The 23,464-nt window shown below is 38.4% G+C and overlaps 1 protein-coding gene across 2 annotated transcripts in view; it reads right to left on the bottom strand.

Annotated features, from left to right (window-relative positions):
- Nucleotides 1-23,464, bottom strand: part of LOC113109161 (myosin light chain kinase, smooth muscle) — a 91,942-nt gene that overhangs the window by 43,138 nt on the left and 25,340 nt on the right. For both annotated transcript variants that reach the window (XM_026272754.1, XM_026272753.1), the window contains exons 3-10: nt 15,589-15,796; nt 14,722-14,767; nt 14,042-14,207; nt 13,800-13,965; nt 13,399-13,420; nt 11,517-11,992; nt 7,022-7,225; nt 6,384-6,518 (exon numbers count right to left, since the gene is read on the bottom strand). In XM_026272754.1, coding sequence (XP_026128539.1) covers nt 6,384-6,518; nt 7,022-7,225; nt 11,517-11,992; nt 13,399-13,420; nt 13,800-13,965; nt 14,042-14,207; nt 14,722-14,767; nt 15,589-15,796 — 1,423 coding nt within the window. The remainder of the gene's footprint in view (nt 1-6,383; nt 6,519-7,021; nt 7,226-11,516; nt 11,993-13,398; nt 13,421-13,799; nt 13,966-14,041; nt 14,208-14,721; nt 14,768-15,588; nt 15,797-23,464) is intronic.

A 23,464-nucleotide genomic window follows, 5' to 3' on the forward strand; every position in this document is an offset into this window, starting at 1 on the left:
TATGCTCCCACTAACTGAAATAATGAGAAAGAACCAATCACAGCTATGCTGGGGTGATTCTGGAGACAGGCCTTAGTTTCTGTCCTCATGTCAAAGCAGTATCTAAACCAACAACATGTTTATTAGATCCTGTATCCACTAAATTACAGAAATAGTTGTTACCTGTAGCCGAAGAACCGATTCTCAATATTATTAACTTGTCGTTATCTTTAAGTCACATCGCAAAACCATTTAAGCTGGTGGATATTAAGCCTATTATTAAGAAACCAAAACTAGATCCTAGTGAACTGGCAAAATATAGGCCTATTTCAAATCTTCCATTTATGTCAAAAATTTAAGAAAAAAGTTGTTTCTGCTCAATTGAGCTCCTTCCTGCAAAAAAAAAAAAAGAAAAAAAAATGTGTACGAAGAATTTCAGTCAGATTTCAGGCCCGACCATAGCACAGAAACTGCACTTGTTAAAATTACAAGTGACTTGCTTTTTGTGTCAGATCAAGGCTGCATCTCATTGCTAGTTTTACTTGATCTGAGTGCTGGGTTCGACACCATAGATCATAGATCATGACATGTTCATGAAAAACTCATAGATAGATTACAAAACTATACAGGTATTCAAGGGCAGGCTGTAAAATGGTTTAGATCCTACCTGTCTGATTGCTACCATTTTGTTTATTTAAATGGGGAGTCATCTCGTTTATCTCCAGTTAAATATGGAGTGCCACAAGGATCCATCCTAGGTCCCCTTCTATTTTCAATATACATGTTTCCCCTTGGTAATATCATTAGAAAATACGGGATTAGTTTTCATTGTTATGCATGATACTCAGCTGTATATCTCAACAAAACCAGATGAAACTTCAAAATTATCTAAGCTAACAAAGTGTGTTAAAAATGTAAAGGAATGGATGACCAATAATTTTCTTCTAACAAATTCGGATAAGACAGAGATATTAATTATTGGACCAAAAAACAGTACACAGAATCTTGTAGACAACAATTTGCAACTAGACGGATATACTGTTATTTCTTCTACAGTCCAAAATCTAGGTGTTATATTAGACAGCAACTTGTCTTTTGAAAATTATATTTCCCATGTTACAAAAACTGCATTCTTCCATCTTAGAAATATTGCCAAGATACTAAACATGTTACCTGTTTCTGATGTAGAAAAGCTAGTTCATGCATTCATGACCTCTAGACTGGACTATTGTGACGCACTTCTAGGTGGTTGTCCTGCTTCTTCAATAAATGCGCTAGGTAGTCCACAATGCAGTCCTTACCAGGTCAAGAGAATATGATCATATTACCCTAATTTTACAGTCTCTGCACTGGCTACCTATTAAGTTCTGTATCAGTTACAAATTCTCATTACTTACCTAAATGGTTTAGCTCCTGCATATCTAACTAGCCTTATATCACATTGAAATCCATCACGCTCCCTAAGGTCACAAAATGCTGGACTTTTGGTAGTTCCTAGGATAGCCAAGTCCACTAAAGGAGGTAGAGCTTTTTCAGATTTGGCTCCCAAACTCTGGAATAGCCTTCCTGATAATGTTCGGGGTTCAGACACACTCTCTATGTTTAAATCTAGATTAAAAAAATGCATGTCTTTCGCCAAGCATTCGAATAATGCATCTGACTCCAGTTGCATCTGATCAAATGTGCATTCTTATTCTTTAGCTTGGGTTAAACTAATAAATTTTACTTTGTTGGAACAGCAGCTATGCTAATGATGTCTCTATTTGTTTCTCTGTTTTGTGTAACTAAGTTTTACACAAGCTCCAGTCTGGATCCAGAACACCTGAGAAGAGATGATGCTGACTGTGGCGAGTGGGGCGGGAACGAGGAGTGAGGCCAGGTGTAGTGATTGGAGATGAGCTGCAACTGCGCCCCACCGCTGGTATCGAGTCCCATGTAGGAGATGGAAGGATATAAAACTGGAGCGACTATAGTGAAGGACGAGAGAGGAACAGGCCTGGGACATTATTTTATGTTTGCTTTTTATTTTGTGCGCACCAGTCGTCCGTGAGGGGCTGGTGCGCTGTTTTGTGTTTATTTTTGAATTTGTATCAACAAACAGGGTTAACAAATATTGCTACAAGTGTGACTGCATCATATAATAATTGCTGTTTATAATGTGTCACGCTGTCTAGTCTCTGTTTCCCTGAGTGTCCACTTGTGGGCTCACTTCCCCTTAGGCACTTCACCGTAGGCACTAGAATTCCACTAGTCTTGTCCTTTCATCACAGGTATTGCACTCCTGCTAATTGCACCAGGTGCCTTCACTTAATTGTCTTTAGCCTCCCTATATTTACCAGTCTTTTCCTGTTGTCTGTATGGAGTCCTTTCCATTTGTATCCCAGTCTTCTCATCCTGCGAGATTCTTCATTGTCTTCTCGTCCTCAGAGACCCCTCGTTTTCCGAGTTCCCGTTCCATTCCCTTTCCTGTTCCTTCCTTTGTTTGTCTTGTTTTTGGACTGCTTTCTGGTTTTGACCTTGGCTTGTTTTGGATTACGTTTTGGATTACCCCATTAAAACATACCTGCTATAGAATCTTTCTCTCTCTCCCTATGTTCATCTGGATCGCGATCGTCACAGAAGGACTCCATCTTTTAGATACAGCGGTATGTCTTTTTAAGTTTCTTCCCCAGCCACCGAGCGGGATAGGAGTGGTTTTGAGGGAACCCGCCTGGTTGTTTTCTGTGGGACCAGGGGAGGTCGCAAAGGAGTTAGTGGTCGAGAGGAGGTCCAGCATCGCTCTCCACCATGGCCCCCCTTCGACCCTGGGCTCGTGTGAAACGGATCGGAGCTGCCGTCTCACCATGGCGGAAAGAGAGAGGAGAGGAAGCGCACGAGATGGCCACGAGAAGGTCACCGTTGACCTTTTAGAGTCAAGTCAAGTCACTGTTGATCATCAAGGACAGAGACAAGTCACTGGTGAAATTCAAGGACAGAGTCAAGTCACAAAGGAGTTAGTGTTCGAGAGGAGGTCCAGCATCGCACTCCACCATGGCCGCCCTCCGCCCCTGGGCTCGTGTGGAATGGATTGGAGCCGCCGCCTCACCATTGCGGAAAGATAGGGGAGAGGAAGCTTGCGCCTGCCGATCCAACGCCACTACACGAGATGGCCGCCAGCCCAGCGCCGCTGATAAAGATGACCACCAGCCCAGCGCAGAATGGCCGCTGGCCCAGCGCCGCTGCCCATGATGGCCGCCAGCCCAGCGCTGCTATGCGGAATGGCCGGCGGCCCAGCGCCACTGCCCAGGATGGCCGCCAGCCCAGCACTGCAGCCCAGGATGGCCGCCAGCCCAGAGCCACTGCCCATGATGGCCGCCAGCCCAGCGCCATGGGACAAGATGGCAGCCAGCCCAGCACCTCAGCACAAGGTGGTCACCAGCCTAGCACCACAATGCAAGAAGGCCGCCAGCACAGCGCCCCAGCACAAGATGGCTGCCAGCTCAGCATCAAGACACAAGATGGACGCAAGCCCAGCACCAAAGCATAAGATGGTCGCTAGCCCAGCGCCACTGCCCAGGATGGCCGCCAGCCCAGCGTCACAGCACAATAAACTTTGTGCTGTGAATTGCCAGATCGGCTTTCACCGTGGACAAAGCAGAGTCAAGCCTGGGTTTGACACACGGTTGCCGCAAGCTCCTTTGTTTTATTTACAACACTGTTCCAGAACATTTTAACCTAAAAATTCAGATATGCGCAGAGCATTTTACAGAGGATTGTTTCCTGATCTGCCAGCTGTTCTGACTCATAGACTATTTTTTGTATTAAAATAATTTTCCACTGATTCAAACGCGAGTTTTGAGCTGTGTAGAGTAGGGCTTGTTGTTTGTCTTTTCTCCGATCACAAATGCAGACATGGCTCTATGTTTACGTGGCGCAATACAACACAACACATAAAAAGACAGTATAAATCATTATAATCAGTAATTACACTGAACAAAAACATAAACGCAACACTGTTGTTTTTGTCCCCATTTTTCATGAACTGAACTCAAAGATATAATTTCTCTCAAATATTGTTCACAAATCTGTCTAAATCTGTGTTAGTGAGCACTTCTCCTTTGCTGAGATAATCCATCCACCTCACAGGTGTGGCATATCAAGATGCTGATTAGACGGCATGATTATTACACAGGTGTGCCTTAGGCTGGCCACAATAAAAGACCACTCTAAAATGTGCAGGGGGATCAGAAAACCAGTCAGTATCTGATGTGACCACCATTTACCTCACGCAGTGCAACACATCTCCTTCGCATAGAGTTGATCTGGTTGTTGATTGTGGCCTGTGGAATGTTGGTCCCCTGGATATTGTCAGGAACTGGAACATGCTGTCATATTCGCCAATCCAGAACATCCCAAACATGCTCAATGGGTGACATGTCCGGTAAGTATACTGGCCATACAAGAACTGGGATGTTTTCAGCTTCCAGGAATTGTGTACAATTGTATACTTGCAATATGGGGCTGTGCATTATCATGCTGCAAAATGAGGTGATGGTCGTGGATGAATGGCACAACAATGGGCCTCAGGATCTTTTCACTGTATCTCTGTGCATTCAAAATGCCATCAATAAAATGCACCTGTGTTCATTGGCCATAACATACGCCTGCCCATACCAAACCGCTCACCCACACCATACCATACAGGCTGTCTGCCATCTGCCCTGTACAGTGAAAACCGGGATTCATCCGTGAATAGAACAGCTCTCCAAAGTACCAGAAACCATCGAATGAGAGCATTTGCCCACTCAAGTCGGATACGACAACAAACTGCAGTCAGGTCGAGACCCCAATGAGGACAACGAGCATGCAGATGAGCTTCCCTGAGCCGGTTTCTGACACTGGGCAGAAACTCTTTGGTTCTGCAAACCAATTGTAGCAGCAGCTGCACATTTTAGAGCGGCCTTTTATTGTGGCCAGCCTAAGGCACACCTGTGCGATAACCATGCTGTCTAATCAGCATCTTAAAATACTTTACCACACCTGTGAGGTGGATGGATTATCTCTGCAAAGCAGAAGTGCTCACTAATACAGATTTAGACAGATTTGTGAACAACATTTGGAGAGAAATAGGCCTTTTATGTACATAGAAAAAGTCTTTGAGTTAAGCTCATGAAAAATGGGGGCAAAAACAAAAGTGTTGTGGGACCCACTTTATATTAAGTGGCCTTAACTACTACGTACTTACATTTTAATTAATAATTTAGTACAATGTACTTATTGTGTACATACATGTTTTTACATTGTACTTATATAAAAAAAAAAACGACATGTAATTACATCTGTATTTCATTTCTGTAATTACATTTATAATTACACTGTTGACCCATACTTTACACCTTAACCCACCCTAAAACTTACCCACACCTCCAACCCTCTCCCTAACCTTACCCCATCCCACCTCAATAGCAGCAAAAGTGTTTTAAAATACAATATGAACACAATAAGTACATTGTACTTATTTTTTATGTAAGTACATAGTAGTTAAGGCCACCTATAAATATAAAGTGTGTTGTGTTTATAATATTGTTCAGTGTATGTAATAATAATAATAATAATAATAATAATAATAATAATAATAATAATAATAATAATAATAATAATAATGTTCTTTTTAGGAACATCATATGACTCTTTTAAATATATATATTTTTAAAAATAATTTTAAAAGTTTAGAATTCCTTGTTGTATTGTTTTGATTATTTTACTTCCTTTTATGTAAAGCACTCAATTACCATTGTGTATGAAATGTGCTATAGAAATAAATAAATATAAATAAACTTTTATTTACACAACTGACATTAAGTCTGGTCCACAAGTTGTTTAGGCTAAAAACAATCCTACACCATGGTAGCTTGTTTGTTTTATTATTGTATTTTTTTTTTTTCTATAATCAAAATACTATTATCATTTTTAGCTTCTGTGTTTAAATATGTCTGTATATTTTATGGATTTTATTTCAGTTTTACTTATTTTAGTACATAAAATTTAAGATTTGTTTATATTTTGTTTTATTTCATTTAACAATAATTTTATTTCAAGTAACAAAAATGTTTTAGTGTAATTCTAATGGTTTTATGTGATATTTAGGGCGGAATATATGTACAATAATTAATTTATTATTTTGGGTTCAATCTAACTAAGTAAATTGTAAATGCAAAACAATAATATTGATAGACTAGTACACAATGCTTAAAGGTTTAAAGAATAAGATAGATTAGTGCAGTGAATGAACAGACAGTGAGGCGTCTGATTCAGTACAAGCTGAAACTAATCTGACTGATATTACACAACATTTTAAAGTTCTGCTGGGCGCTAAACTGAAGAACTACTGGATAAGTGGCCTCTCAAACAGTGCATGCTCTTACCGTTGTGCAGCCAGGTGAGCTCAGGCAGTGGTTTGCCCTCCACTGAACACTGCAGCATGAAGTCCTGTCCCTCTAACACTGAACAATCCTTCAGAGGAGAGCTGAACACAGGGGGCTTCACCTCCACCCTCACACCTACAACACACAAACATAACTGAACATCTGAAACAAACCAATAGGTGGCACTGTCACACTAATAATAATTATTATTATTAATATTAACATTAATATTAATATTGAATGCTAAAAATAGTGTCCATACACACACAAACATGTATCAAAATAATACACTGATCAAAATAATTAGTGAAGGCATGGAAAATGTCTCTAACAAAATTTCTGTTTTAAATAAATGCAGATCTTTTGAGCATAAAAAAGATCTAAACAAATGTATTACAGACAGTTTCCTCAAAAACAATGATAAAAAATATATATATATAATAAAATAAAATATACAAATATAATCTTATAAAATGTATGTAGAAAAATAATAGAATAATTAGAAAAATCTAATAATGACACACTACAGGACTGAGATGTCACTGCTTAACATGTTACCTTATAATGAACAATCATTTTTCATTTTTATTGTTGTACTTAAATGGCAGTCCATAATTGTAGATGTATAAAGTACCTACGTTTGACAGTCAGGCTCCAGTGGGCCTCAGTCTTTCCTCTTTTGTTAGCAGCGGTGCAGCTGTACTGTCCCGTGTCAGTAATGTGAGCGCTCTCCAGACACAGGACGTGCAGACTGCCCTCCAGTCGTGTGCTGATGCCTGATCTCTGTCTGACTGGAGCTCCATCCTTCACCCAGCTCACTGTCGGCACTGGAGACCCAGACACTGAGAGAGAGCAAAGCAGCACAACATTGACCTAAATCTGTCATACAAAGTAACACAACTTCCCACAACATCTGCAGCTCTTCTTAAATATTTCATTCAAATTGTTATGTAAATGTTTCATGGTAAACTATCTCTGTAAGGCAATTTTTTTCATAAATAAATAAATTAATAAATACAAAAATTAATATTGTTTACATTTATATTAAGCTGAGTGTTTTTGAACCAACTTTACAACGCATTTAATTTCATAAATAATTGTCTTTGAAATATGGTTAAAGTGAACTACTGAATGTACCAGGATTTAAGGGTAAGGTTAAAATATACTTTTATGTTATTTCTATTAAAATTTATATGTCATGTATTTAAATATATTTATAGTTACACATTTGTAGATGAAGCTGCAATTTATTATACATTGGAACAAAACACTACAGATAAAATTATAATCAACTACTTTGTGATTTAATATATTTAGTCAATCCATCAAAATGAGCTTAATTCTTTACATTTATTTTAAAACGTAGTGTTTTAAAATAAACCAATCATACTTAACACAATTTGGCACAGGTTACACAAAATAATTGATTAAAGGGGGGGGGTGAAATGCTCGTTTTCACTCAATATCCTGTTAATCTTGAGTACCTATAGAGTAGTACTGCATCCTTCATAACTCCAAAAAGTCTTTAGTTTTATTATATTCATAAGAGAAAGATAGTCTGTACCGATTTTTCCCAGAAAAACACGACCGGCTGGAGGTGTGACGTGTGGGCGGAGCTAAAGAATCACGAGCGCCAGTAGGCTTTTGTGTTGAGAGCGTTTGGAAGCTGTGACATTACGTGAGGACAAAACCAATCAAAACAAACCATGGCTAACAGTCAGATTCAGTGTATATTTATGATCCAGAATCAGATCCAGAGGCTGAAATTTAACAAGAGCAGCAACAGCGTCTCTATGTGGTATGTACTGAAACTGTATATATTTGCTTAGCGGTTTTGGAAAATGACTAAGTTCCACTTTGTCGTCTTTTTTTTTTTTAAGCTGTACATGTGGAAAGTGCAGTTTGATGACAACATCAATCAATCAATCAATCAATCAATCAATCAATCAATCAATCAATCAATCACCTTTATTTATATAGTGCTTTAAACAAAATACATTGCGCCAAAGCACTGAACAACATTAATTTGGAAAACAGTGTCTCAATAATGCAAAATGATAGTTAAAGGCAGTTCATCATTGAATTCAGTGATGTCATCTCTGTTCAGTTGAAATAGTGTCTGTTTTTATTTGCAATCAAGTCAATGATATGGCTGTAGATGAAGTGACCCCAACTAAGCAAGCCAGAGGCGACAGCGGCAAGGAACCGAAACTCCATCGGTGACAGAATGGAGAAAAAAACCTTGGGAGAAACCAGGCTCAGTTTGGGGGCCAGTTCTCCTCTGACCAGACGAAACCAGTAGTTCAATTCCAGGCTGCAGCAAAGTCAGATTGTGCAGAAGAATCATCTGTTTCCTGTGGTCTTGTCCTGGTGCTCCTCTGAGACAAGGTCTTTACAGGGGATCTGTATCTGGGGCTCTAGTTGTCCTGGTCTCCGCTGTCTTTCAGGGCAGTAGAGGTCCTTTCTAGGTGCTGATCCACCATCTGGTCTGGATACGTACTGGATCCGGGTGACTGCAGTGACCCTCTGATCTGGATACAGACTGGATCTGGTGGCTACGGTGACTTCGGAACAAGAGAGAAACAGACAAATATTGGCGTAGATGCCATTCTTCTAATGATGTAGAAAGTACGGTGTTATGTGAAGTGTTCCGGTTCCAGTTTACCTAATTAATGCAGCCTAAAAATCCTTTAACGGATTTGGATATTAAAAGCATATTAGTATGTTATGTGTATGCCAGGTTAAAGAGATGGTTCTTTAATCTAGATTTAAACTGCAAGAGTGTGTCTGCCTCCCGAACAATGTTAGGTAGGTTATTCCAGAGTTTAGGCGCCAAATAGGAAAAGGATCTGCCGCCCGCAGTTGATTTTGATATTCTAGGTATTATCAAATTGCCTGAGTTTTGAGAACGTAGCGGAAGTAGAGGAGAATAATGTAAAAGGAGCTCATTCAAATACTGAGGTGCTAAACCATTCAGGGCTTTAGAAGTAATAAGCAATATTTTAAAATCTATACGATGTTTGATAGGGAGCCAGTGCAGTGTGGACAGGGCTGGGCTAATATGGTCATACTTCCTGGTTCTAGTAAGATCTCTTGCTGCTGCATTTTGGACTAGCTGTAGTTTGTTTACCAAGCGTGCAGAACAACCACCCAATAAAGCATTACAATAGTCTAACTTTGAAGTCATAAATGCATGGATTAACATTTCTGCATTTGACATTGAGAGCATAGGCCGTAATTTAGACATATTTTTGAGATGGAAAAATGCAGTTTTACAAATGCTAGAAATGTGGCTTTCTAAGGAAAGATTGCGATCAAGTAGCACACCTAGGTTCCTAACTGATGACGAAGAATTGACAGAGCAACCATCAAGTCTTAGACAGTGTTCTAGGTTATTACAAGAAGAGTTTTTAGGCCCTATGATTAACACCTCTGTTTTTTTCTGAATTTAGCAGTAAGAAATTACTCGTCATCCAATTTTTTTATATCGACTATGCATTCCATTAGTTTTTCAAATTGGTGTGTTTCACCGGGCTGCGAGGAAATATAGAGCTGCGTATCATCAGCATAACAGTGAAAGCTAACACCATGTTTCCTGATGATATCTCCCAAGGGTAACATATAAAGCGTGAAGAGAAGCGGCCCTAGAACTGAGCCTTGAGGTACTCCATACTGCACTTGTGATCGATATGATACATCTTCATTTACTGCTACGAACTGATGGCGGTCATATAAGTACGATTTAAACCATGCTAATGCACTTCCACTGATGCCAACAAAGTGTTCAAGTCTATGCAAAAGAATGTTGTGGTCAATTGTGTCAAACGCAGCACTAAGATCCAATAAAACTAATAGAGAGATACACCCACGATCAGATGATAAGAGCAGATCATTTGTAACTCTAAGGAGAGCAGTTTCAGTACTATGATACGGTCTAAATCCTGACTGGAAATCCTCACATATACCATTTTTCTCTAAGAAGGAATATAATTGTGAGGATACCACCTTTTCTAGTATCTTGGACAGAAAAGGGAGATTCGAGATTGGTCTATAATTAACTAGTTCTCTGGGGTCAAGTTGTGGCTTTTTTATGAGAGGCTTAATAACAGCCAGTTTGAAGGTTTTGGGGACATATCCTAATGACAATGAGGAATTAATAATAGTCAGAAGAAGACCTATGACTTCTGGAAGCACCTCTTTTAGGAGCTTAGATGGTATAGGGTCTAACATACATGTTGTAAGTTTAGATGATTTAACAAGTTTATACAATTCTTCCTCTCCTATAGTAGAGAACATCGCATGTTGTTTACTTGATGTGCTTACGCGCCGATAGCTAAGTTAACAACACAGAGATATTTGAAGCAGTTTAACTCACCGCCTGTGGTTCTAACACACGATCGTGATCCTTTTTCGTTGGGACTGCATTATCCTTAAGAAATAAACGATGTGCAAATCCAGCATCAAACTGGGCCTTGTTTGTAAAACAAGCATCTTCGAAATGCAGGGGAACAAACACAAACACTTGCACAACTCCGTTGATGCTCTGTAAAAATAAACTCCATCCACTGGTCCCTTAATGCTGTTTCTCTTTTGGTAATCTGTGCAGGGTTGTCTTGCTCTGGCAACCAAAAACACAATTCTTTTGTGACATTTCGCGACGCTCTCGCTCTGATCAGTGAAGTCTGTTGTGCTCTCAGTGCTCTGCTATACGGGAGCGCGCGCTCTTCCGGCAGAAGTGCCTCAGGACCCATATAAGGAAATTCGGCTCCATCTAAGGTCACACAGAGCCATACTCGAAAAAAACTTTCCGAAACTTGTGACAAACCTGAAGGAGTATTTTTGGAACAGAAATACTCCTTCAAACGTACAACTTAATTTTTGAAATGTTTAGCATGGGAATCCAACTCTTTAACAGTGTAAAAACCTCAGTATGCATGAAATAGCATTTCACCCCCCCTTTAAGTATCTTCTGGCCAGAGGTTATAGAGCAGACATGTGAGCTGCTGCTGGGCAGTGATTTAGACTGATTTTAGAGTGGTTTTTAGGTGTATTCTGACTAATCAGCATCAATACCAGAAGTAAATAACCTGCAACTCTATAGCTGATTCCGGTCATTTCAGTTCATTAACTCACCTTGGCATCTGAACGTGACCTTTTGACCCTGCACAGCCTCTTGACTCTCAGGCTGGGATTCAAAAGTAGGTGGAGTTTCTAGAAAGTCTGTTGTGCTCTCTTTGGTTGAGTCTCCGCTGGACTCCTGCTGTGATGCTTCAGGAATCTCTTCTGGAGCTCTTCTTTTGACATGCGACTCTTTCTTTACAACGTTTCGACTTCTTTCGTTCACAAACATCGATGTCTTTTGACCAGCTGCCGATCTCCCATCTGTGGAAATGCTGATAGGTTGTGAGGATGGTGTTGGTGTTATTTTTGGTTCCTCTGTTCTGGTCACTGACTGAACACTGGCTACAGTAGTAGTGGACAGTGGTGCTCGTGTCTCTGTGGATGCAGTTCGGAAGGATGTGCTAGAAGCTTTCTGTTCAGTGTCCAGACCATTGGTGCTGTGCTTGACCACTGATTGTGTAGAGAGATCTTGAGATGGTTTGGGCATGCTATGGATAGAAACAAGTGAACAATCATTGCTGACTGTAAAGATGCAAAGATACGAACTGGGGTCTGGGGACCATCTGAGGACCACAAGGGAGAATAAGTAAATAAATAAATAAAACAAGCAAATTCGCATGTACATAAATATATAAATACAGTACTATAACAGTACAATACAGTAAATACAGTACTGTAATCACTAAGGGAAAAACTCATATTTTCCATATAATTTGGGATTTTACTTAAAGAAACTACATAGATTACTTTTTTTTTTTTTTTTTATGATGGAGGATCCCTACTACTGAATTGTTCTTAAGGTCATACTGCTCATGAGATAAAAGTTTGTCCACCAAGTTGATGCAAGTTATACGATTCAACATGTAAATTACATAAAATGTAGACATTAGTGCTGTCTAATGATTAATCAAGATTAATCACATCCAAAACAAAAGTTGTTGTTTACATAATGTGATTGTACTATGTTTATTTATTATGTATATATAGATACACATGCATACAGTATATATTTAGAAAATATCTACATTGATATATTTATGTTCATATAATTTATATTATGCATAAATATATTTAATATATAAATATAATATATTTTTCTTAAACATATACATGGATTTGTGTGTGCATTTATATATACAGTACAGACCAAAAGTTTGGACACATCTTCTCATTCAAAGAGTTTTCTTTATTTTCATGACTATGAAAACTGTAGAGTCACAATGAAGAAGAGTGATTGGGTGCTGCGCCAGATGACCTGGCCTCCACAGTCACCGGACCTGAACCAAATCGAGATGGTTTAGGGGTGAGCTGGACCGCAGACAGAAGTCAAAAGGGCCAATAAGTGCTATCTCTCGGGGAACTCCTTCAAGACTGTTGGAAGACCATTTCAGGTGACTACCTCTTGAAGCTCATCAAGAGAAAGCCAAGAGTGTGCAAAGCAGTAATCAAAGCAAAAGGTGGCTACTTTGAAGAACCTACAATATGACATATTTTCAGTTGTTTCACACTTTTTTGTTATGTATATAATTCCATACATAATTCCACATGTGTTAATTCAGAGTTTTGATGCCTTCAGTGTGAATCTACAATTTTAATAGTCATGAAAATAAAGAAAACTCTTTGATTGAGAAGGTGTGTCCAAACTTTTGGTCTGTACTGTACATAATAAATATACACTCATTTTATGTAAACGGAAACTTTAAGTTTGGATGCAATTAGACATATAATATTTTTGAAATATTTTTCAGAAAGTACAGTTCATTAGACTTTAAATGAAAAAAGAAGTACTACATGTATGTGTAAATTCTGTCTGGTCTTTGAAATGTGGTATTTTGTTGTCATTTTATAGTGGCAAGCTGTAAATTAAAGGACTAAACAAAAGCTCTTCACTTACGTGACTGTTTCAGGGACTCCATCTGCAAAAGAACAACAGAATAAACTATAAAACCTTCAGAATCTGAACTGTTAGCTGGTTCGCTGCGCTAGATAGACAGTAATGAAACCCATACACTGTAGTTATTGCTCTGACATCTGTTCTGTTACCAAAAAGGACCCGAGGCACCGGCCTTATTGGCGGCCCTCTCTGGTTGCAATTGTGAGAAGTAATATGCAAACAACTCTTTTCAAAATATGAGAAACAAAGTTGCAATAAACTGTGAGCTGAAATATTGAGAATTAATTCTTAATTTACAAAACACTTCACAAAAGAGAGCAAAAGTTTTTATTCAAAGCCCCTGGAGAAATTGGCGTTCAGCCTTATCTGATTCTCTATCACTCTAGATCCCTCTGTGTTACCTTGAGCAATGAGTTCAGCGGCTGCAGAGGCTTTCCCAGCACTGTTGGCCACCAGACAAGTGTAGACACCAGCGTCCTCTGAGCACATGTGGCGTATCTCCAGGAAATGCATTCCTGACCTGTCAAATATGTTAAAGTGATCTGACTGCTGGATCTTCTCTTCTCCCTGAAAGAGGAAATGCAGTGGAGAAATATACTACGACCAAACCTGTGACTTCAGATGCTCTTTAAACATGCCTCACCTTATACCACTGCACCAGTGGCTGGGGTCGTCCCGTGATCTTGGCTGAGAATTTGCCGCTCTGTCCCAATTTGAGATACAAGCGAGAAGGTTTAGTCACAAACTTTGGGGGGCTTTCACCCCAGATACTGGGTCTGTTCTCTACCGCAGGAATACCCAGAGATCCACTGCCGACAGAAGAAAGAAAACATAGAGGAATACAAATGTATTACATTAATATGCTGTTTCTTGTTCTTCAAAACAAAACATATTTGCTGCCATCTCATGAATCACTGCAAATCATCAAATCATATCAGCAATGAAAAAAATGACAGTACCAGCAATCAGTCAACCAACCAATCAATCAATCAGTCAACCAATCAACCAACCAACCAACCAACCAATCAATCAGTCAATCAGTCAGTCAATCAACCAACCAACCAACCAACCAATCAGCCAATCGGCCAACCAACCAACCAACCAACCAATCAATCAGTCAGTCAATCAACCAACCAACCAACCAACCAACCAATCAACCAACCAACCAACCAACCAATCAGTCAACCAGTCAACCAGTCAATCAATCAATCAATCAATCAATCAATGTTAAACAGGGTATACTCATTACCAAAATAATATGGTGTGTTGTGTATGTCATATTCAAGCATGCAATTTCCTCTTTTCAGGCAGTATGTATCTCACCCTGCTCTGTTTGAGGAAGGAAGACTGTATTTTTTCCCTGCATTCCCTGTGTGGGATGGAAAAGGATATTCATTATACTCTAAATAGAAAGTATACACTTATCCATAAACACACAGAATTCATTAGAAACATAAAAAGCAGATATTCCCCACTCTTCTTTCTCAGTTTCCCCTTCTTTTGTAAACATGGCTTGAGCAGGGCTGCTATTATCTGCAACTTGTTGTAAAATACTTGAATAGCTCCATATGTTTGTGTTTTTGTGAGGTATGCTGGAGGAAGTTTATTAAGGATTTATTAGTCTATAAATCAGTACAGATGTGCTGCATCTCTGACTGTGGATAGATTTACTTTAGGCAAAAAGATTGTAAAATGAGAAATGCAGAATACACTGTAATGTAAACTGTTGATTTGTGTTTATTCTACACTGTAATATTTATAGGGTTTCTGCCACAGTGTTATGTAATTAGCATTTCCTGTACTGAGATTATTCATATCAGTATAGGAATATAAAATGCTTCATTGTATATGTATTCATTTATTTATTTGTTTGTTTGCCATAACAGAGAAAGAGAAAATTAAATAAAATACAGTTGAAAAAAAATAAATAAAAATAAACAGCAAGTGGTAAGACATAATGCAAGAATGCATTTTTTTTTTCTTTAACACACTTATTTTCCAATGAGGTACAACAAATACACTTAAATCAATGTATATTTTCTGAAAATGTGTTATCTTATTTGTATTCATTTACTTATTTCTTAGTCTATGGAATAGATTATGTTTTAATCCTAACATGGATTGTTTTCCCTGATCTTTCTAGAGCACCCACTCAAGATAAAGCTGAGTTCCATCAAGGTGATGCTTTACCTTCCACAATGATCTCCACTGTGACCTGGCATCTCCCAGCATCATTGACGGCTTCACAGGTGTACCGTCCTCCATCGTCATCCTGGACATCATGGACCACCAGATGAAAGCTTCCACGGGCACTTTGTTCCATAGAATAATGATCTCCTGCTATCAGTAGCTTCTCATTCCTAAACCAGCAAACCTGGGGCTCTGGAAAACCACGCACCTGACAGAGATCACACAAACACACAGAAATGTAAAATCAGTCAAAACCTACATAAAGGTAATTATGTCTTTCTCTGTTGCAAAGGCACACAACCGCATATAAACGCAGTGATTAGATCAGCAGTAATTAGTCAACACAACTTTTCCAAGCAAACGAGTGAGACACAGATATATGGTAAGTATCCTGTCACTAACATTCCTAAGTCTGACCAAAGGAAGTTAGTGGATGTTTAAAGCAAGCCAGGACTGTGCTCCATAATTGAAAGTTTCAATGAGGCAAATATGAACAGCATTCTGGACATGCTTAAAACCCAATGAACAGAAATGGGAACAGCCTTCATTATTAGTTACTCAGTAACTGATTATCAGTGTTGTCCTGCTTATAGACCAAATGGCAGAGAGTGATGCTACTTATTTTATTAGAGCACTCATTTGTTTCTGCTACATGATTGACATCCAGTGGTAACTAGGATTTACACAAGATTCAGTCTGGATCCAGAACACATGAGAAGAGATTATGCAAACCCCTCAGGGGACCCCAGATGATGCCAACCCTGGTACAACATAAACGACCAAATTTTGCATCAAGTTTGATTGCAACATATACAGGTGCATCTCAATAAATTAGAATGTCATGGAAAAGTTCATTTCAGTAATTCAACTCAAATTGTGTAACTTGTGTAAATAAATTCAATGCAAATAGACTGAATTAGTTTAAGTCTTTGGTTCTTTTAATTTTGAAGAATTTGGTTCACATTTAACATTTAATGGAGTCTTAGGTGGTCCATTTTGTTATCCAGTGAGCGTACATTAGCCAATAGTACTGATGGGAGAGCTGGTCGGCTTTGATTAGATTTGATTAGCCTCCAGTTTCTCTCACACCGCTTCCGGTGCCTCCGAACCGGATAGCTGGATCGTACGACACCATGGTGAGCTTTTGTCCACTTAGTAATCAAAGGTCACATCTTGTTGATTCCGGTATTCCAACGTTGTACTTTGAGCCCAGAGCCATAAGGGTTTCACTTTTGCAACAGTGAATTTTCTCTCCACTAGAATGTTTGTTGATTTACTAGTTGAGTGGTAAATATTTGACATTTTCATTATTGGATTGCTTTATTTCACTCATCATTAATAAGTGGTTTGTTGTCTTTTCCTTCTTTCTCTCTTTTGCAAACACTTATCCATCTTAATACACACACATGCTAAAACATAAACACAACAAAATAACATCAAATTAACGAGGGACATAACATATTTGGGATATTTGGAAACATACATTTCTAAAGTGGTACTGAAATTTCATATCAGATGCAGCACGTCTCTTTCAGTATGTATGGTTATGCCAGAAATAAAAACAAATACTTATGAAAAAGAGCAAAAAATGAACCATGGTAGATTTACGACCATGGTTTGTTGGATATAGTGCTATAATAATACCAGAGGTGCACCAGTCTAGCTCCTGGGGGATCAGATTCTTCCTGAGTTAAGCTCCAGCCTGCTATAACACAACAGCCTGGAAGTTTTTCTTTTTGTAATCCAAGGCTACTGTATATCTAAAAGCCTAGCAAGCTGACTTGTTGCCTCACTGCCCTGTTTGCACCCGAAGGTACCTCCCTGAATTTATTTTGGACAGACTTCTGATGATGATAGACAGTAATTTATTGAGTTGAACACCCATGAATGACACCACGAGTCATTATTACGAGTGGGAAACTCAAAATTTCTTTAAGCCTAGCGTTACTGAGTGGGATGCAGCCAAATACCATAGATATGCAGCTTCTGTTTTAACGGTAATTTTGTTGGAATTATTTTTTTTTTTTTTCCATATAAAGTAAAACTATGAAAGTAGTACATCATTTTATAGTTTTGTATATTTATCATAGAACATATTAATTCAGTTTACATCACCTTCATGACTAAAAACAGAAAAAAGCAAAAACACAATGATGCACATTCTTTGTTCATTGTATTGTAGATGTAGAGTTTAAAACAGTGATTGAATAGTATGTAGAAAAGTTAAATCGCCATCTTTTTCCTACCAAAGTGACTCGAAGAGCACTTGCATCATAATTTCAACATGTCAACTCATAAATACGAACTTCCCAGGAGCATACATTAACACACAAACTGGCCACCAAGCAAAACATTTTTTGATTTTATTAAAAAAATCACAGACTGGAAAGCACAAGACAGTGGGATATTATTTTTTCATCTTTCAGATGGGCCTGGATGTTTATTTAAAAGACCTTGATAGCTAGTTTAGGTGTGTTTAATCAGGGCTAGAGTCCTGCACGGGTCCATTTTTGGAGACCTGGCCATTAACGGGTCTGAGCGAGTGCGGATTTAATTATTATATTTTCACGGGTGCCAGGTCGGATCTGGTGCTGAACTTTGCGGGTACGGGCGGGCGCAGGTCTCCAAAAATGGAACCGTGCAGGACTCTAGCCCTGATTAAACACACCTAAACTAGCTATCAAGGTCCTTTAAATTACAATATATATTTTTTTTTATTAAATACAATTTTTTTACAAATTATTTTTTTTATCTCGCACCTCTCTCAACATGTGCTAATGAAACGAAAGTGTGCTTTGTTTTGCGCCATTCAAGTAGCCTACCATCTGCACCTAAGTAGGCTATGGAACCTGATAACTATACGCAAATAGACCTATTATTAAAAAAAAAAAAAAAAAAAAAGAACAAGAAAAAATACATCCAGAGCCTGTTGCTCACAAACTATTCATTTAATTTCCCTTAAGGTTAATGTGCAGGAAAATTATATCATCCACAGTCCCAGGTTTAAGTTGCGTTCTCCGTTCTTGAATTACAAATCTGTGGCAAAAGTCTCTCTCTTGCAACGCTGTCGCACTGTTGGAGTGGTGGTGACATGATGGATCAAATGTCATGTCGTTGTTGCATTTGTGCAATGGTAATTTAGACATACAGATATTGCGTGTGAATTTTAGGAATGTCAAAATCCACCCATTTCAGCCACTTTTATGCAGGTATCCACGGGTACCCGACCCGTTGCAGGACTCTAATCAGGGCTGGAGCATGCTAGCCCTCCAGAAGCAGGGCACCTCTTCAAAGACTACTAGGGTAATACAGTAATGCTATAATAATTCCATATATGCACTTTCATGCTGAAATATATACATTCCTTTTTAAACCTTACCAGATTGTTACACAGTTGCAGAGATGTTCTGTTAAGTATAAATTGATGTTATGTAATAAAATTAGGACTGAACATGCCTTAGTGTGTACTACACTAACCATACATTATTTTCATTCATTCAGAGAAGTATTTGTCTTTTGCAGCATTATCGATAATAGTATACAGAATTCCTAAAAGAATTTGCAGATTTCCTATCAGACCTTCTAGTTACAGTTGATAAGGCGCTAATCATGGGAGATTTTAATATTCACATTGATAATGCAAATGATACATTAGGACTTGCGTTTACTGACCTAATAAACTCCTTTGGAGTCAAGCAAAATGTCACCGGGCCCACTCATCGTTTTAATCATACACTAGATTTAATTATATCGCATGGAATCGATCTTACTGCTATAGATATTGTACCTCAAAGTGATGATATTACAGACCATTTCCTTGTATCATGCATGCTGCGTATAACTGATATTAACTATATGTCAAAGCGATACCGTCTGGGCAGAACTATTGTTCCAGCCACCAAAGAAAGATTCGCAAATAACCTGCCTGATCTATCTCAACTGCTAATTGTACCCAAAAATACACACGAATTAGACGAAATTACTGACAACATGGGCACTATTTTCTCTAATACATTAGAAGCTGTTGCCCCAATCAAATTGAAAAAAGTTAGAGAAAAACGTACTGTACCATGGTATAACAGTAATACTCACTCTCTCAAGAAATTAACTCGTAGTCTTGAACGCAAATGGAGAAAAACTAACTTAGAAGTTTTTAGAATTGCATGGAAAAACAGTATGTCCAGCTATAGACAGGCTCTAAAAACTGCTGGGGCAGAGCATATACACAAACTCATAGAAAATAACCAAAACAATCCAAGGTTTTTATTTAGCACAGTGGCTAAGTTAACAAATTACCAGATGCCACCTGATTCAAATATTCCACCAACGTTAAATAGTAATGACTTTATGAATTTCTTCACTGATAAAATAGATAACATTAGAAATACAATAGCGAATGTAGATTCTACAACATCTAACACTTCAGTTTCATCCATCGCACCCAAAGATAAACTGCGGTGCTTTACAACCATAGGACAGGAAGAGCTAAATAAACTTATCACTGTATCTAAACCAACAACATGTTTATTAGATCCTGTACCCTCTAAATTACTGAAAGAGCTGTTACCTGTAGCCGAAGAACCGCTTCTCAATATCATTAACTCGTCGTTATCTTTAGGACACGTCCCAAAACCATTTAAGCTGGCGGTTATCAAGCCTCTTATTAAGAAACCAAAACTAGATCCTAGTGAACTGGCAAATTATAGGCCTATTTCAAATCTTCCATTTATGTCTAAAATTTTAGAGAAAGTTGTGTCTGCTCAATTGAGCACCTTCCTGCATAAAAAATGATCTGTATGAAGAATTTCAGTCAGGTTTTAGGCCCCACCATAGCACAGAAACTGCACTTGTTAAAATTACAAATGACCTGCTCCTTGCGTCAGACCAAGGCTGCATCTCATTTCTAGTCTTACTTGATCTTAGTGCTGCGTTCGACACCATAGATCATGACATACTCATAGATCGATTACAAAACTATACAGGTATTCAAGGGCAGGCTCTAAGATGGTTTAGATCCTACCTGTCCGATCGCTACCATTTTGCTTACTTAAATGGGGAGTCATCTCATTTATCATCAGTAAAATATGGAGTGGCACAAGGATCCGTCCTAGGTCCCCTTCTATTTTCAATATATATGTTGCCCCTTGGTAATATTATTAGAAAATACGGAATTAGCTTCCACTGTTATGCTGATGATACTCAGCTATATATCTCAACGAGACCAGATTAAACTTCTCAATTATCTAAGCTAACAGAGTGTGTTAAAAATGTAAAAGATTGGATGACACACAATTTTCTCCAATTAAATTCGGATAAGACAGAGATACTAATTATTGGACCAAAAAACACTACACAGAATCTTGTAGATTACAATCTGCAACTAGACGGATGTACTGTTACTTCCTCTACAGTCAGAAATCTGGGTGTTATATTAGACAGCAATTTGTCTTTTGAAAATCATATTTCCAATGTTACAAAAACTGCATTCTTCAATCTTAGAAACATTGCCAAGCTACGAAACATGTTATCTGTTTCTGATGCAGAAAAGCTAGTTCATGCATTCATGACCTCTAGACTGGACTATTGTAATGCACTTCTAGGTGGTTGCCCTGCTTCTTCAATAAACAAGCTACAGGTAGTCCAAAATGCAGCAGCTAGAGTCCTTACCAGGTCAAGAAAATATGATCATATTACCCCAATTTTACAGTCTCTGCACTGGCTACCTATTAAGTTCCGTATCAGTTACAAATTATCATTACTTACCTATAAGGCCCTAAATGGTTTAGCTCCAGCGTACCTAACTAGCCTTCTACCACGTTACAACCCATCACGCACCCTAAGGTCACAAAACGCTGGACTTTTGGTCGTTCCTAGGATAGCAAAGTCCACTAAAGGAGGTAGAGCTTTCTCACATTTGGCTCCCAAACTCTGGAATAGCCTTCCTGGTAATGTTCGGGGTTCAGACACACTCTCTCTGTTTAAATCTAGATTAAAAACACATCTCTTTCGCCAAGCATTCGAATAATGTATCTTTTTAATTGTGAGTGTAGTTGCATCTGTTCAAAGGTGCATTTTTATTCATTAGCTTGGGTTAAACTAATTTTACTTTGTTGGATCAGCAGCTATGCTAATGATGTCTGTATTTTGTTTCTATGTTTCGCCACGGGATTTACATCCCGTGGTAACTAGGATTTACACAAGCTCCAGTCTGGATCCAGAACACCTGAGAAGAGATGATGCTGACCCTCAGAGGACCCCAGATGATGCTAACCTTGAATCAACAAACAGAACTAACAATTATTGCTAAATGTGTGACTGAATCATATAATAACTTAATTAATAATATTGATAGTTCATCGTCTAGCTGACTACGTCTTGTATTATTATTATTAGTTTTATTTTATCTAAAATCCTGTCAAATGTGCACAAACTACTAGCTACTACTAAATATTGTAGAAACATAATTTTCTGTAAAGTTGCTTTGTAACGATTTATTTTGTAAAAAGCGCTATACAAATAAACTTGAATTGAATTGAATTGAATAGATCAGCACAATGAAAGGAGCACCTGATCCGTCTATAATAGAACAAGCACAAATGCCTGAGTCATTAGGATGGAAGCAGTACAACTGTGCTTCAGAGCTCAGACACTCTCATGTTCACTTCACTGATCTCTTTCTGCTTGTTTTCTTTCAGTTCTGTCAATCATTACAAATCTGCAGGCTGTACATGTCTAATAAAGACACCATATGGATGATCTTCCTCCATTCAGCCTCTCTTTTACCAATGCTGGCATGTCTCATTTCCACAGATCTCAGTGAAATTGTTTAACATTGCACATTGGAAGAGAACCAGAGTAAAATCGCAAAACACAACCTTCCTCTCCATCTGCAAACAAGCAGCATTGAACATCCACTTTACATTAAACAGAAATCAGAGGAAACTGGTAACCACTCCAAGCTGCAATGGATTTCAGATCGAATATACAAATTTATACGGTTTGATGGCTTAGTAGACAATAGATTGATTCCAGATGCCCTTCCAAAATTCCTAAGAGGAGAAGAAAAACTTTACCATACAGCAAGGGTTTCTAGTAGCATGTCAAGACTAGCCGTTCTTCCTTTCAGTCAAAAGTTACCTCCCGGTGACAGGTCCACTTTAGTGCAGATTTGCCCAAAAATAGCAATATTAGCTCTGAATTCTCTATTGAATCAGAGCAGCGCTGGAATTTCCTCTATGTCTGCTGCTGGTTTTTCTTGTGTACAGTCTCACAGTTTGAAGACTTGTGGTCAGGATCTCTACCTCAAAAATCCTGCAAGACTCAAATCTGATGCTGAGCGAAAGAAAAACACAGGGTTGCTTGAACAAAAACTCTGCTTTATTGTTTGTTTTCTCTCACACAACTCATACTGACAGCACAAGTAGGGAAAGTAAGTCTTCAGCAGAGCTAGACGATAGAAACTGTAGCTAACTGTTGCTAATGATGTTATGCAGGTGGTGGAGAAATAAATTCCACTAATTATTTCATGAACTATTTATTTCCAGAAGTATGATTCCACTGTGGCATCCTCATACTTTTGGTATTCCCCAGGGGCTCTAAACTAGAAAACATGCTTACTATTATTTTGACAAGTTAAAAGGATTCAAATAAAATTTGCATATATACAGAAGGAAAGATTGTGCACGATACATCAGTACATAGCTTACTTACACTACATGGCCACTGAATGCTTAAATCTGATTGGCTGATGAACGTTCTAAGGTGTGAAATCATTTTCAGGGAAACGCACAGCGAACATAGTTCCAGGCAAGTCTCGACTGCATAACATGTCTGTATCACTTCGCCATATGATTTGAGTTATGTCAAAGGTCCTTAC

The sequence above is a fragment of the Carassius auratus genome, chromosome 9 (genome assembly GCF_003368295.1).
Source record: "Carassius auratus strain Wakin chromosome 9, ASM336829v1, whole genome shotgun sequence".
In the NCBI taxonomy this organism is placed as follows: Eukaryota; Metazoa; Chordata; class Actinopteri; order Cypriniformes; family Cyprinidae; genus Carassius; species Carassius auratus.